The sequence below is a fragment of the Solanum lycopersicum genome, chromosome 6, assembly GCF_036512215.1.
Source record: "Solanum lycopersicum chromosome 6, SLM_r2.1".
NCBI lineage: Eukaryota > Viridiplantae > Streptophyta > Magnoliopsida > Solanales > Solanaceae > Solanum > Solanum lycopersicum.
The window spans coordinates 27,316,488-27,330,762 of record NC_090805.1 but is presented as its reverse complement, the minus strand read 5'-3'; the positions used below and the strand labels follow the sequence as shown (position 1 = coordinate 27,330,762).

The 14,275-nt window shown below is 30.3% G+C and overlaps 1 protein-coding gene across 1 annotated transcript; it reads right to left on the bottom strand.

Moving 5' to 3' along the window:
- Positions 1–9,322: 9,322 nt before the first annotated feature.
- LOC138349313 (uncharacterized) lies at positions 9,323–13,831 on the bottom strand. The gene is made up of 10 exons (XM_069299634.1): positions 13,729–13,831; positions 12,825–13,502; positions 12,475–12,719; positions 12,323–12,361; positions 11,753–11,778; positions 11,450–11,587; positions 11,166–11,226; positions 10,241–10,580; positions 10,032–10,133; positions 9,323–9,813 (listed from the first exon to the last, which is right to left on the bottom strand). The coding sequence occupies exons 1-10, from the start codon at positions 13,829–13,831 to the stop codon at positions 9,323–9,325; spliced, it is 2,223 nt and encodes a 740-aa protein (XP_069155735.1).
- Positions 13,832–14,275: the final 444 nt, after the last annotated feature.

Genomic DNA, 14,275 nt, shown 5'->3' with positions numbered 1-14,275 from the left:
ATGATTATAAGTTCTAATGAAAGGTAATTTAACATTTTATTTCTTTTTTCATATGTCATTTTAGTGGGGAACACTGCACAATCATCCCTAGATTTGATATGATTAGATATCAATGTTTTCTTGTTTTGTGTATGGACATGCAATATAAAGTTACAAATTTTGAACATATAATTTGGGACTATGATTCAAAATCTCAATTTATTTTTTTAAAAAAAAGCTTTTAACTTTGTCATTTAAAGATGATATACCTCTTGTTATGAAAGTAACTCATATATACTTCTGTTTATAAACAAATGACTCACATATACCCTTTTCCTCTAACGAAAATGAAAAAAAAAATCTTAATCTAATTTTTTATTATTTTTTCTAAAAAATATAATCTCATATGAGTAAATTTAATCCTCGTCAAACAATATTTTTTTTTACTTTTTTGGTTTCAATGACTAATTTAGAATTAATATTTTGATGATCAAATTTATTTATGTTTCACTAATATTCTTGTAAAACTTATTGTAGATGACCAAATTTTTTTCTTTGAATTTAAAAATCAAATTACAATATATACAAAAAAGATAGTTTAAATTTTTTTTCTTTAAACTAAGGAATGAAAGAAAAAGAATTAAATAAGAATAAAAAAATCAAATAATTATAATAAAAGAAGTCAAAAAATAATTTATGTATGAAAAAAGTTAAAATATACCTTGAACTTTGATATTACTCCTAAAAAAATTTAAAAAGTAAAAGTAAAAAATATAAATTTAAGACTATTTTTTTAACTTCCATTAAATGAAGGGTATATGTGAGCTCATTTGTAACGGTAGAGGTATATGTGAGTCATTTATATAACGGTAAGGGCATATATGAGTCACTTTCATAAAGAGGAGTAAATCAGCTCCAAATGGCAAAGTTGAGGAATATTATCAGACTCTTTTCCCTTTACAAAAACATAATTTAAGATTTCAATAATATATAAAACTAGAAAGTATTTCATATTTAAAAAGGAAAGACTAATTATTAATTATTTTTTTTTGTAAAAAGGAATCATACTCAGTATAAAGAGATTATCCGTACCATGTGAGAGGATTATATTAAAGAATAATTAATTAATACTATCACTTACTGGTGAGCTTATATAAAATTATGTGTATTTGAAAATTCATAATAACAAACATTTAGTTGTGAGGAAAACTTACATAAATATGTTATATGAAGAAATACTTACATTTGTAATAATGTCGTATTTTTTAGGCATAATATATAAATGTGCCCTTTAACTAGACCTTATTTCACATATATGTCATTCAACTTTGGGTATGCACAACTTTGATGGTGAGGACAATTTTTAGCCAAACTATAAACGGGGGGACATTTTTGTTCCTTTCACATAGATAAAAGACATTTTGACCCTTTTTCATTTTTAAAAATATTTTTGGGGCGAGTCATGTGACGACGTATCAAAAACGTTTCGGGATGCAAATTGAATGTGTAAATCAATATAACGTAAGTCTAAGAATTCGGGGCGTAAGTACTGAACGTAAACACGTGAATCCTAGACATTAAAGAATACATCTTGGATATTAATTTATTTTTTTTTGGTTTTTAAACCATTTTTGTTTTAAATTATATTCTTCAATATTGAAAATCAATTTATATTTTATGCTATTATATTTTTTTTAAGTTATAGTGACTTTTCCTAAAATAAACTCTCATATAAAATGACATTGTCATACATAATTTTTTAGACAATCATGTTTAAAAATGGTAAGATAGAGCTTTCACAACACTATTTTTTTGTCATTACTCTTACGTGTTCTATCCGTCTTCTTCTATCATATATATATATATATAATGATTTCATTTCTGGCTATTATCATTTATGTGTTGTTAGTTGTTACATTTCTCAAATAATAGTTTTGGCATTTTTTTCTAGATGGTTATTAATACTTTCTCAAATGATAATTACAATATTTTTTTATATAATTGTTTATTTATTAAAAAAATTTTGAAAAATTATTAAATGATTTACTTTACTTATTTTCTTAGTAATGAAATTATAAAATTGTATATATTAGATGTATATCTCGTAAATTTATGATACTTACTTCTCATATTTATGTTGCATAAAAGAATTTTTGGCTAAAATCATCCCTCAACTATGACTCAAATCTAATGTATATCCTTATATTATCTAAGTGAGCAAAATACATCCTTATACTATCCAAAAAATAACAAGAATTATCCTTCTATTTTTGTTAAGAAATTGATTGAGCCAATTAAAAGAATATTTTTTTTATTTGGTCATGTCTTGGCCACGACGAAAAGATAAAAATTACCTAAAAAGAATAAGTATATGGATAGGAAGTGAATCTTGAATTTAAATTTGGTGCGTTGTTAGTTTATAGAGTATGTTTTTTTTTGCATCATCAAGTAAATTGACTTGCACCAATACATAATTTTAAAATATTCGTACAGTACGTTCCGAAGGTTAAAAAGATTATGTAAAAAAATTTCATTTCAAATATATTACATCCAACTATTTAGAGATTTTCTTTAGTAAAATATTGAAGGATATATATTATATATATAATTTTCACATTTTATACCATGTATAAAAATGCTGGATATTTAGTGAAATTACATAGATATTTAGTTATTATGAATATAGAAAGTAATTACTTTATTTGAAACTTTTTAAGTTGGAATAGTGTTTGTTTTTTCCAAGAATATTCAGAAATTGAATATATATTTTGTCTGAATATAATTCATTCGACTTGACACATTTTTTGTTGGTACGTGAATTCCTTTAAAGAAAAATATAGACAAAGGGATAAATCTTGCAACTTTTTGGATAGTTTAAGGATTTTTTTGTTCACTTATATAACATAAGGATATGCTTTAGATTTTGAATTTTTTTTATCATAATCTAGGAATAATTTTAGCCAAATATTTCTGCATAAAACGTCTCACCTTACACCCACATATATTAAAGCACTACTTTTCCTTTTAAAACACTGCTTCTAAAAGAAACACCAATTTAGAAATTGAACAAAAAAAAAAGTGAACTCTCAACTACTAATGAATTCCATTGATGATACACCCAAATGCACGTTTAGAATTTGTCGTGCACATTCCCTCAAACAATTTTAAGTCAGCACTCACATTTCTAGACGGTTCAATAGTATAGAGGATCTGAAGCTAAATTTTTTAAAAAAGAGATCTTATGCTTTATATATATACACACATTCTTTTCATAAATTTGTAATAATTAATTGTTATTATTTTTAATTGTCAACGTAAAATTTCTTGTAATAATTTGTAAGACATGAATAGGCATATCTAAATTATATATGATACATTATATAATGCTAAAAGTGTCTATCTTAAATAATTTCTTATTGATTATGTTTGAAATTTTTACGATTGAATAAATTATTATAAAAACCATCTAAATATTCTGGAAGTAGTAATATCAAATAAAATAAAATTGAGGTTTTACTTGATTGAGTATAGCAATTAGAGCATCATTTTTATTTGTATATATATTGTATTACATTTAATTACAAAAGTAGTTTTAAGTCATTCTGATTGTTCCGCTTTAGAAGGCATTCAAAGTAAAGACATTGTCTTTCTAAATTTAATTATATGATAACCTAATTAATTTGAGTTTGAAATGTCTAAGAGACATTTTTTCAAAGAATGAAAGACAATTTTACAAAATAATTTTAAAATATAATTGATTCAAATTGAAGTGAATTAGACAAATTTATAAGAAGTAGAAAGTAAGTACATAATAGGAACAATAAATACATAATTATTTGTATTTATACATATTATCATTTAATAACTTTGAGGCCTTAGCAATGAAATCTGAATGTAAACTTTTAAATTATATGTATATATATATATTTTTAAAAGAATACATTAATATTCTTATTTAAGAAAATAAAATCGATGTATTTAGGTTAGTTATGGAGTCATTTTTACGACAAAAATAACGTGGGTCACGTTTTAAAAAAATTCACTGCAAACTTTTGCTAGTTAAACAATTTCAAGAAAGCTACATAATATATAGCATGTCTTCTCTTGCCCGTCTCCATCAGGGAAATTTTACTCATGAAATTATTGAACAAATAAGTTATAGTAGTAGTTGGAAAGTAATAAGTAGATGTTTTGTGGTGCAATAAATAATTTATGGTAGTTTAAAAGTAATAGATGTTTTGTGGTGCATTTCTTAATTAATTATTTAAATTTTTTCTGGTGCATGTATTAATTATTAATTAACTGTTTTTAGTGAAAAAGCTTTATTCCACGATCACTCCATCTTTACATATTAATTATGATGTATACGAATAGACGATTGCCAATGCACTCTTCAAGTTGCAAGAAAATGTGTCAATCAATCGTGAGCTTCTTATGATAATATATTAAACCATCGTTGAATTATGCAAATAACAAGTTTTATATAAATGATATTGTATTTCATAGTGAAAAAAATTGTTGAACAATATAGAATGTAAAAAGATACAACTCTTTACGTTTCTCTTCTTAGATAATTTATGCACATATATATTGGTGGTTCTTATGCCACAACTATCTGTTATATTATAGTAGTTAGATTACACTCTAATCATTAACTATTCTAGGGATTAAACTAATATTAGGATTACATCATATATAGGTTGTTGGTTTTTTAGAAAAAAATTTATGTGCATTGGGTGTTTATATTAAATAAATGTAAAGGCTTAAGTCATACACAGACACTTAAAGTTGTCCACATATTTCAGTTAGACACCTCAAGAAAGGTTCGTACCTATTAAACACTTATATTGTTCAAAATGAATATCTATTAAACATTTTTGTTGACATGGCAAAGAAAGTGCACCACACATTTATTGAGCGCGTGAGAGGGGTATTTTAACTTTTTTTTATCTCTTTTCTTCTTCTTCCTTCTTGAGGAGTAACTTTTCCAACCCTACCTCCATTTTTAACATTTTAGAAGAGGGGAATCATGATCAACCAAAATAACTTAATGAGGAAAGAGAACAAGAAAACTGCAAAGAGATACAAAAGAAAAAGAAAACATACAAAAGAATCATGAAGTTAGCTAGTGAGATCAGTTGTTTTATCAATTAGATCTGTCATTTTCAATCGATCACCTCATCAGAACAATCCCATCTAAATTGTAATAAGTAATTTTTTACCAGCAATTACACAAGACCCACAAAAGGAAACAACTAAAAAGATCCAAAACAAGTTAAATCACACTTGATTTTAGGAATCAATGGGCATCATAGAAAATTGAATCTTGGTTAATAAATTCCATTAACTTCATTTTTCCGGCTATGGTAGGTAAGAATTCATAAATTTTTGATAAAACCCAAATTATCTTCCTTGTACCAACATTAAACAGAGAAGAGAATGTTACCGTTTAAGGGGTGTTAAAGTTGGAATGATGGTGGAGGAAAAGAAGGAATTGCCATGGGTGGGTGAGTTATTTTTTCTTTAGAATTCTTTTTAATTTTTTTAATTAGTTAAATAGATCAAAATAGTTTTCTTTTAAAGTTTCATTTTTTAAATAATTTTTGGACTCAAATACTACGTGTCATCATCCAATTTGTCATTCTGTCATGTCATCGCCATGTCATAGCGAGTGTATTACACACATTTCAGTTTTTTTGTTGATTAACAAAAAAATGTCCAATAGGTATTAATTTTAAGGGGCATAGGTGTTCAATAGGTACAAAGTTTAGTTAAGGTGTTTAAATGAATTATGCGGACAACTTTAAGGGGCCGTCGATGACTTAAACCAAATGTAAAATATATTATTGCGTGATTTAATGAAGCAAAATAAATTATAAATTTAAACACATGACATGCATTTATTGATTTAATATAAATATTCGATGCGGATAAATTTTATCCGATTTTCTGATTAGTCCATATTGTAGCAAGGCATATACAAAGGGCAACACATCCTTTGTTACTTGACTAAATTTAAGAAAAAAAATATTTTAGACTTAATAATTTATTGAACTAAATTTTTTTCCATACGTGTCATTTTAGTGGGCCACACTCACAATCTCCCAAGATATGATATGATTCTAACGTTAATTTTTATGTTACGTTTGGATATGTGATAAAAATTACAATTTCAAGTTAGCGTTTAATTATAGATTTTTAAATATTTTTGGCAAATATTATTTAAGTGAAAATTTGAGTGAAATTTCACTATGTGTTTGACCATATTATTTGAAAATATATTTCACTTTTTTAGAAAATATATGATTTACATCCATAAGTTCTAAAAACTATCAAAATTAACGATAAGTTTGTATTACAAGTCAATTGGATATTTGTTGCAACAATAACAAATAGTGTCCATGGACACTAGAGCAATGTAATAGTTTGGAGTGAGTGCAATAAACATCATTCCATACATTGTGAAGAAGACAAAACATATGACTTTGTTACCTTGAGCAGATTGTTCATCATTTTCATCAACAACCATATCATCATTTAATATTCAATGACTATTTCATCACTACTTTGACATTCACATAAAAAAAATATGTATACGACGCAAGCACTACTATAGAGGGTGTTTTTGTAAAAGATAAAAGTTTGGGATAAATTTTCAATTTTCAAAAGATTCCAAATAACGAGATTTGACCCAAATACAAGGAAAAAACTATTTGAGAGTTCGGGATATTTGTCAAATAATGAAAAATTGTATGGACAAAAACTATTTACCAATTTTTTTTTAAAATATTATTTGAAAAATCTATGATCAAACGGACCTCAAATCTCAATTTTTTTCAAAAAATATGATTTGAGATTTAAATCGTGATTTCAATTTATTTGTTTTAAGTATAAAATTAGACTTGTAAACTTATATTTGTAAAAATAAAATAAAAGAAAGACTCATCAATTAAGTTTTTACACATATTAAAAAAAGGGCAACTTTCACATATAGCAAACAAAAAAATCATATTTGTATGCTATAGCAAAGTTTGCATAATTGCTCTCCATAGCAAACATAAAACTGTATAATTCGCTATACATATACAATTGTATAATTCGCTGGCCAAAATTGTATAATTCGCTAGCACACATGCAGGGGATCGGGTGTCACAAACCGACACGTAGAATTAGGGGATCGGGTGTCACGAACCGGCACGTAGAATTAGGGGATCGGGTGTCACGAACCGACACGTAGAATTAGGGGATCGGGTGTCACGAATCGACACGTAGAATTAGGGGATCGGGTGTCACGAACCGGCACGTAGAATTAGGGGATCGGGTGTCACGAACCGACACGTAGAATTAGGGGATCGGGTGTCACGAACCGACACGTAGAATTAGGGGATCGGGTGTCACGAACCGACACATAGATATAGGGGATCGGAGTGTCACGTACCGACACAAGAGGAATAATGAATATGAGGGATAGGAGTGTCACGTACCGACACCAGAGAATTAAGGAAAAGAGTTTTTTAGCCCTGCCTGAATAAGTCTACTCATTTGGGGGGCTTGAGAAATATCATTAGGGCAGGCACGTGGGCCAATAAAAATTAATTAAAATATAATATAATATTAAAATTTATAAATAAAGAGAGTCCAAAATCAAAACAATTAGTTTAATATTTCTATTTACCCAAGGAAAATGCACAAGTACCCCCTAGACTATGACCAAAATCCCAGAGATACACTTTAACTAAACTTAGGTACTACTACCCCCTGAACTTTTTTTTTTTGTAATTTTATACACCTTTTGTCTTATGTGGCACTCTATGTGACTCCACGCAATTGAGGCGCGTCAAAGATATTTGGATGCCACGTAAGCCAAAGAGGTACAAAAAATTACAAAAAAAAAAAGTTCAGGAGGGTAATACGACCTTAGTAAGGCGTGTCTTTGTGATTTCGGCCATAGTCTTGGGGGTACTTGTGCATTTTCCCTAAATATTATAAAGATAATTTTCTTTGTGAATTTTGATTAACAAGTAGTGACATTAAGGTCTCATTTGTTCCATTAAGATTAAGACTTCTGAATTTGAATACACGCTTATATATTAAGATGTGCATTAAGATCTAGATGTGTAAATCTGAATAAACATTTGAATATTAAAATATTGTCTCTGAATCTAAACACTAAATTATTGGGACAATTTGTTTCAATGTATGAATGTACATATAAAATTAAACATTATATCAATAAAATATTATCAAAACCTTGTTAGTAATATAGTTTTATTTCATATAAAATTATTTTGAATATTTTTTACCGTAACAAGGCAATATGATTTATCTTTTAAGAACTCAACATCATGTTACATCATTAATATGACTATTTTTTTTGCACTCAAAATACTTTGAGAATCTAATATAATGCAATTTAAAATAGTTTATATAGAGTAGTAAATATATAGTTTAGAAAAATATTTTATTTTTTTATTATAGAAATTTATTATTATTGTCGATCAAATAACTAATACTTTCTTATTTTTTGAAACCGTGCTAAATGTTATATCATGGGAGTGCTTATCAGTTCAAATATATTAATTAATTTATAAAAGTAAAAGATGTATATTAAGTTAATATGAATAAATGAAATTATAATGGCAAGCATGTAATTAAATAAGAAAACAACTTTTGTGAGTTATTGTGATTTAGTTGAATTAAGATAGGAGTCTTATTTTTTAGTCTGAATAGTGTTAAGGTTGTGTTACAGATCTGATTTATTCAGATATATCTAGACCCATTAAGAGGCTTGTAAAAAAAATAAAACAAACAAACTTAATGAACTGAATCTGAATAATTAAGATCCAGTTCTTAAAAACAAATACATGAGGCAAATCTGAATGATTAAGATTCACAAACAAATGAGGCCTAACATAATGTAATATTCTTTTGTTCGATATTTATGATAATATTTTTAAATTATAATTTATTATTTAATTTAATAATTACAAAAAATATTATTTTTTAAAAAGTAAGCTGGCTCGGCAAGCATGTAGCCCACGTACTTGTGGGATGGGCCGATCATTTTCTGGCCCACACCAAAAATGGGCTAGCGCGGCCTGACCCGTAAAATGTCAAAGCCTGTATGGGTTAGCCCAGATGGGGTGGGCTAGCCCATATTTATAGCTCTAGTGTATTATCTGAAAAACTTAAACTACATTACAATGTATTGAATAATATTTATGAGGAAAATAAGAAGCTAATCTAATCTTATATTTATAGCTCATTAATAGATGTCAATTAAACTGCACCAACTTGTCTTAACAGCATAACTAACTTCTTAACTAATTCACTGACTCCTTAACTAACTCTTGTATTCCTCAACAATCCCCTTCAAACTAGGTAGTGTGAATAGGTTCAACACTCCTAGCTTGCGTAAAAGATAGCTATGTTGTGACTTATTTAACTCCTTGGTGAACAAGTCAGCTTCTTGGTCCTTGGGGGTCACATGAGCTGTCTTGATTGTACCATCTTGAATTTTTCCTCGAATGAAATATAGATTTATTTCAATGTGTTTTGTTCTTTCATAAAATATGGGATTTGCAACAATTTGGATTGCTGCCCTGCTATCACTGAGCAATTTCACTGGGGTTTCAATAGCAACTCTCAATTCTTTGCTAATTCCTACCAGCCAAAGTACTTCAGATACTGCTGCAGCCATACTCCTATATTCCGCCTTTGCCGAGCTCCTAGAAACAGTGTTTTGTTTCTTCGGATTCCAAGAAATTAAGGACTTGCTTAGCTTTATCACATAGCAAGTGATATATCTTCTTAAGTTTGGGCAACCTGCCCAATCTGCATCACAGAATGCAGTCAACTGTGAGTCTTTTTTTGAACTCAAAAGAATTCCCAATTTGGCTCATTCGTCACATGTCTCACTATCCAGTAAGCTGCATCCATATGAGATTTCTTTGGATATTGCATAAACTAACTAAGCACGTGCACAACATATGTTATATCTAGTCTGGTCATGGTGAGATATAATAGCTTTCCAACCAGCCTTTGATAAAAACCTAGATCATCCAATTTAACATCTTTATCTTGTCCCACATTCATCATATTCAACTGTGTTAAGCTTCTGATTACATCCATTGGAGTGTTCACTGATCTAGCTCCTGCCAACCCAAATTTGTAACTAAATCTAGAGCAAATTTTCTTTGATTTATAAGAGTCCCTTTTAGTGATCTGGCTATCTCAATGCCAAGGAAGTATTTTATTTCACCTAAGTCCTTGATTCTGAACCTCTCTTGCAAGGATACTTTTGCTTCATGAATCACATTATAATCATTGTCTGTGATGAGTAAATCATCAACATAGACTAGAATAATCACTATGTTGTCTCCCACTTTTCTAGTGAACAATGAATAGTCAAAACGACTTTGATTGAACCGTGAACTGGTCAATGCTTCAACAAGCTTCAAATTCCATTGTCTTGATTGCCTGCTTGAGCCAGCTTGATAAATAAAGGGATTTGTGTAGTCTGCAAGCTTGCTAGCAACCATTTCCCCCCAACTGACGAATCTTGGAGGAGGGACAATGTAAACCTCTTCAACCAAATCACCCTGAAGAAAAGAATTAAAAACATCCATATGATACAAACACCAGTTATTGGAGGCAGCCATAGCAAGATCAAGTCTGACAGTATCCATCTTTACTACAGGAGAAAATGTCTCCTTATAGTCTAGACCTTTTTTTTATTAAAGCCCTTGGCTACCAACTTAGCTTTGTACCTCTCAACTTCACCATTAGCTCTATATTTAACCTTGAACACCCATTTATACCAATAGAAATTTTTTCAAGAGGGAGGTCTACAACGGATCAAGTTTGATTGTCTTGCAATGCTTTCAACTCCACATTCATAGCATTAATTCACATGTATCTTGGATAGCTTCATCATAAGATTGAGGCTCCCTACCAGGGGGTAATATTAGAAGAGCAAGTCTGGTATGAGGTACTAAATAAGTCTGGTATGAGGTACTAAATGTGACATTGGATAAGTAGTTCTTCATAGGATAGATACAAGCACTTAAAGAAAGAATTAAAGTAGAGTGACCACACATATACTCATTCAACCAAGTAGGAGTAGTTATTATCCTAGTAGAGCGTCTGAGAGGAGTCATTGAAGGATGATCACAGGGATTGGTAACCTCTAGAGGAGGATCTGTTGAAGGATAAGAAGGTGGAGTGTTATCCAATTCAGGGTGAGAACTGGATGAACATACACGAACATGTATAGTAACAGTATCAGAATCTATGGGTGATTGAACACCATTTGGAAACAACTATAGTGTTTTGCTCTTAAGCATATGAAAGGGAAAGAATTTTTCCCTGAATAATACATCTATGCTTACAAAAAAACTATTAGTGAGCAAATTATAGAGCTTGTACCCTTTCTGTGGATGAATACCCTATCATTACTGATGCAACAAACCTAGAGGAGAATTTGTCCCTACCATGGAGATTAGCAACAAAACATAAGTACCCAATTGTTCTCATGTTTTGTAAAGAAGGAGCTATATTATATAGGATTTCAAAAGGAGACTTGCCAGATAAATCCTGTAGACGCAGTCTGTTAATCACATAAACAACACTGAGGACACATTCATTCCAAAACCTCAGGGGCAGAAAACATTGTAATCGAATGCCCTTACAACCTCTAAGATGTGTCTGTATTTTCTTTCTACCAACCCATTTTGTTGAGGTGTATATAGACAAAAGCTTTGATGGACAATACCTGAAGAGGTAAACAAGTTCGTACAGCTGGAATTAAAAAATTAAGTATCATTATCACTTCTAAAAATCTAAAAACTTAAGTACCATTATCACTTCTAAAAATCTGCACATTTGCACTGAATTGAGATTTTATTAAGGCAAAAAATTGTCAGCACAACAATGAAATCATTCTTCAACTTCAACATATACACCCAAGTCATCCAGCTACAATCATATACTAATATGAGAAAAAATCTACAACCATCATAACTAGGCACTCTATATGGTCCCTAAACATCACCATGTTTGGTGTGAAAAGGTCTACTACATTTGTTTGAACTATTTGGAAAGGGAAATCTAGTTTGCCTTGCAACGGGAAAACATTACAAGGCTGAATGTGATAGCATCCAGGTTGAAATTTCAAGGTAGAAATCTGCTTTAACACTTTTGCAAGTACATGTCCAAGTCTTCTATGCAAAATCTCTATATCTGCAAGATTATGTTCTTCATTACTAGTAATTGTGTTTATTGTCATTGTGTGAGACTTATGTTTTTCTTTTACAGACATTTGAATGTTGTATAGTCAATCAACCTCTCTACCAATCCCCTTCACCACTCCATTGGGAAGATCCTGTAGAACACAAATATCAGGAAAAAAGTTACAACACACTTTAAGTCCCTAGTTAATTTGGATACTGATAGAAGATTGATTTTAATCTTAGGAATACATAATACATTAGTTACGATGCCAGCGCTGTCTAAGTTGCATCTTCCCACACAAGCAATATCTACTGTAGATCTATCTGATAAATAAACTCTAAGATCAATACCTTCCAACACCTCTTTATTGTAAACTATATGGTTGGTAGCCCGTGAATCAACTATCCATTTTCTATAAACTGGACTATTTGTTACTAAAAGAAGTTGAGGCATACCTGCCATGTTTTGTCTGATTGAACTGATACCTCTTTGTGAAACATCTTTAGAATCTGATCATATTGTTCATGAGTAAACATTATGTCACCTCCATGGTTTGAACTCGAAGAGGATACATCTTTTTTGCTGTGAATTCTTGCATGTAAAAAGATTAGGACCTTCTGAGTCCAACATTACATTCGCTGAGTATTGAGGTGAATAAATATTTTTCGTCTTTGTTTTGAAGTCTTCAGGAAATCCATGTAGCTTGTAGCATGTCTCTCTTGTATGACCTTTCCATTTACAATAGTCACAGAATAGATGTCCATTTTTTCCGTTGTAATTACCCCTTCCATAAGGTCCAAGAGGCCCAGCAGATCTAGCTGGAGCTGACTTCCTAGAAGATCCTAATCCAAATAAGCCTTGTTGAGGTCCGTTGCTGTTGAATAGTGATATCCCATCAGCATTATCACCTACTTTCCCCAAATTCCTTTGACTCTCCTCTGACACAAGCATTGCATATGCCTTATTGATGTTAGGGATATTAATCATCATTAATATCTGACTCCTTACCTGGGAATATGTTTTATTCAAGCCAGTCAAAATCTGTAGAAGTCGTTGATACTGGTAATACTCATCATACTTCCTCGATTCTGGACATATACTACCAGGACAAGGCACTAATAAGTCAAATTCTATCCACATATCCTTCAGTTTAGTGAAGTAACTTGAAATTGAAGAAGTTCCCAGTGCTAGAGTTGCAATTTCTTTGTGCAACTGAAACACTCTAGATCCATTCTCTGTGTCAAACCTTTCTTTTAGATAATTCCATACCATACAAGCACTGGAGGCATATGCTACACAACTGATGAGCTATTTGCTCACTGAGCTCATAATCCACGATAGAACTATAGCATTAACCTTCTCCTATAAATCGTGAAGCGGGGGGAGGAAATTTGTTCTTCCTGTTTTGTCCATCAACTAATCCCATCTTGCTCTTCCCTAAGAGCCCAATCCTCATAGATTTGCTCCACAACGCATAATTCTCAGGACCAGTTAGCTAAAAGGAAATAATAGAGCTACCTGGTGTATCACATCCTTGCAGAAATAGAGGATGATTGGCATCAATTGTTGTGGTGAAACCAGTGGAAGTTCCCCCAATGTTGTTTTCTTCGTTCATCACCATTGTTGTGAGCTTGAAAATTACAGAAATCTCTCCTAGTTAGATCTCAGTTTTAATTTATGTCGGTAAAATTTTTTATTTTATTTTCCCACTTCCGAAGGTCAGTTTAATATATTTATTTTTTTTATTTTTATTATTTCCGTCTTCTGGAGGTCAGAATTTTTAATTATCAAATTTTAGAATACCGACCTTCGGAAGTCGGTATTTTTATTTCCTACTTTTTAGATTTGACCTCTAGAGGTCACTATTTTTGTTTCTTATTTTTTTGAATCCCACCTCTGGAGGTCGTTATTTATATTTCTTATTTTTTAGATTTCGACCTCCCGAGGTCGGTATTTCTATTTCTTATTATTTAGATTTTGACTTCCAGAGGTCGATATTTATATTTCCTATTTTTTAGATTCTAACCTTCGGAGATCGGTATTTTTTATTTCTTATTTTTGAGAT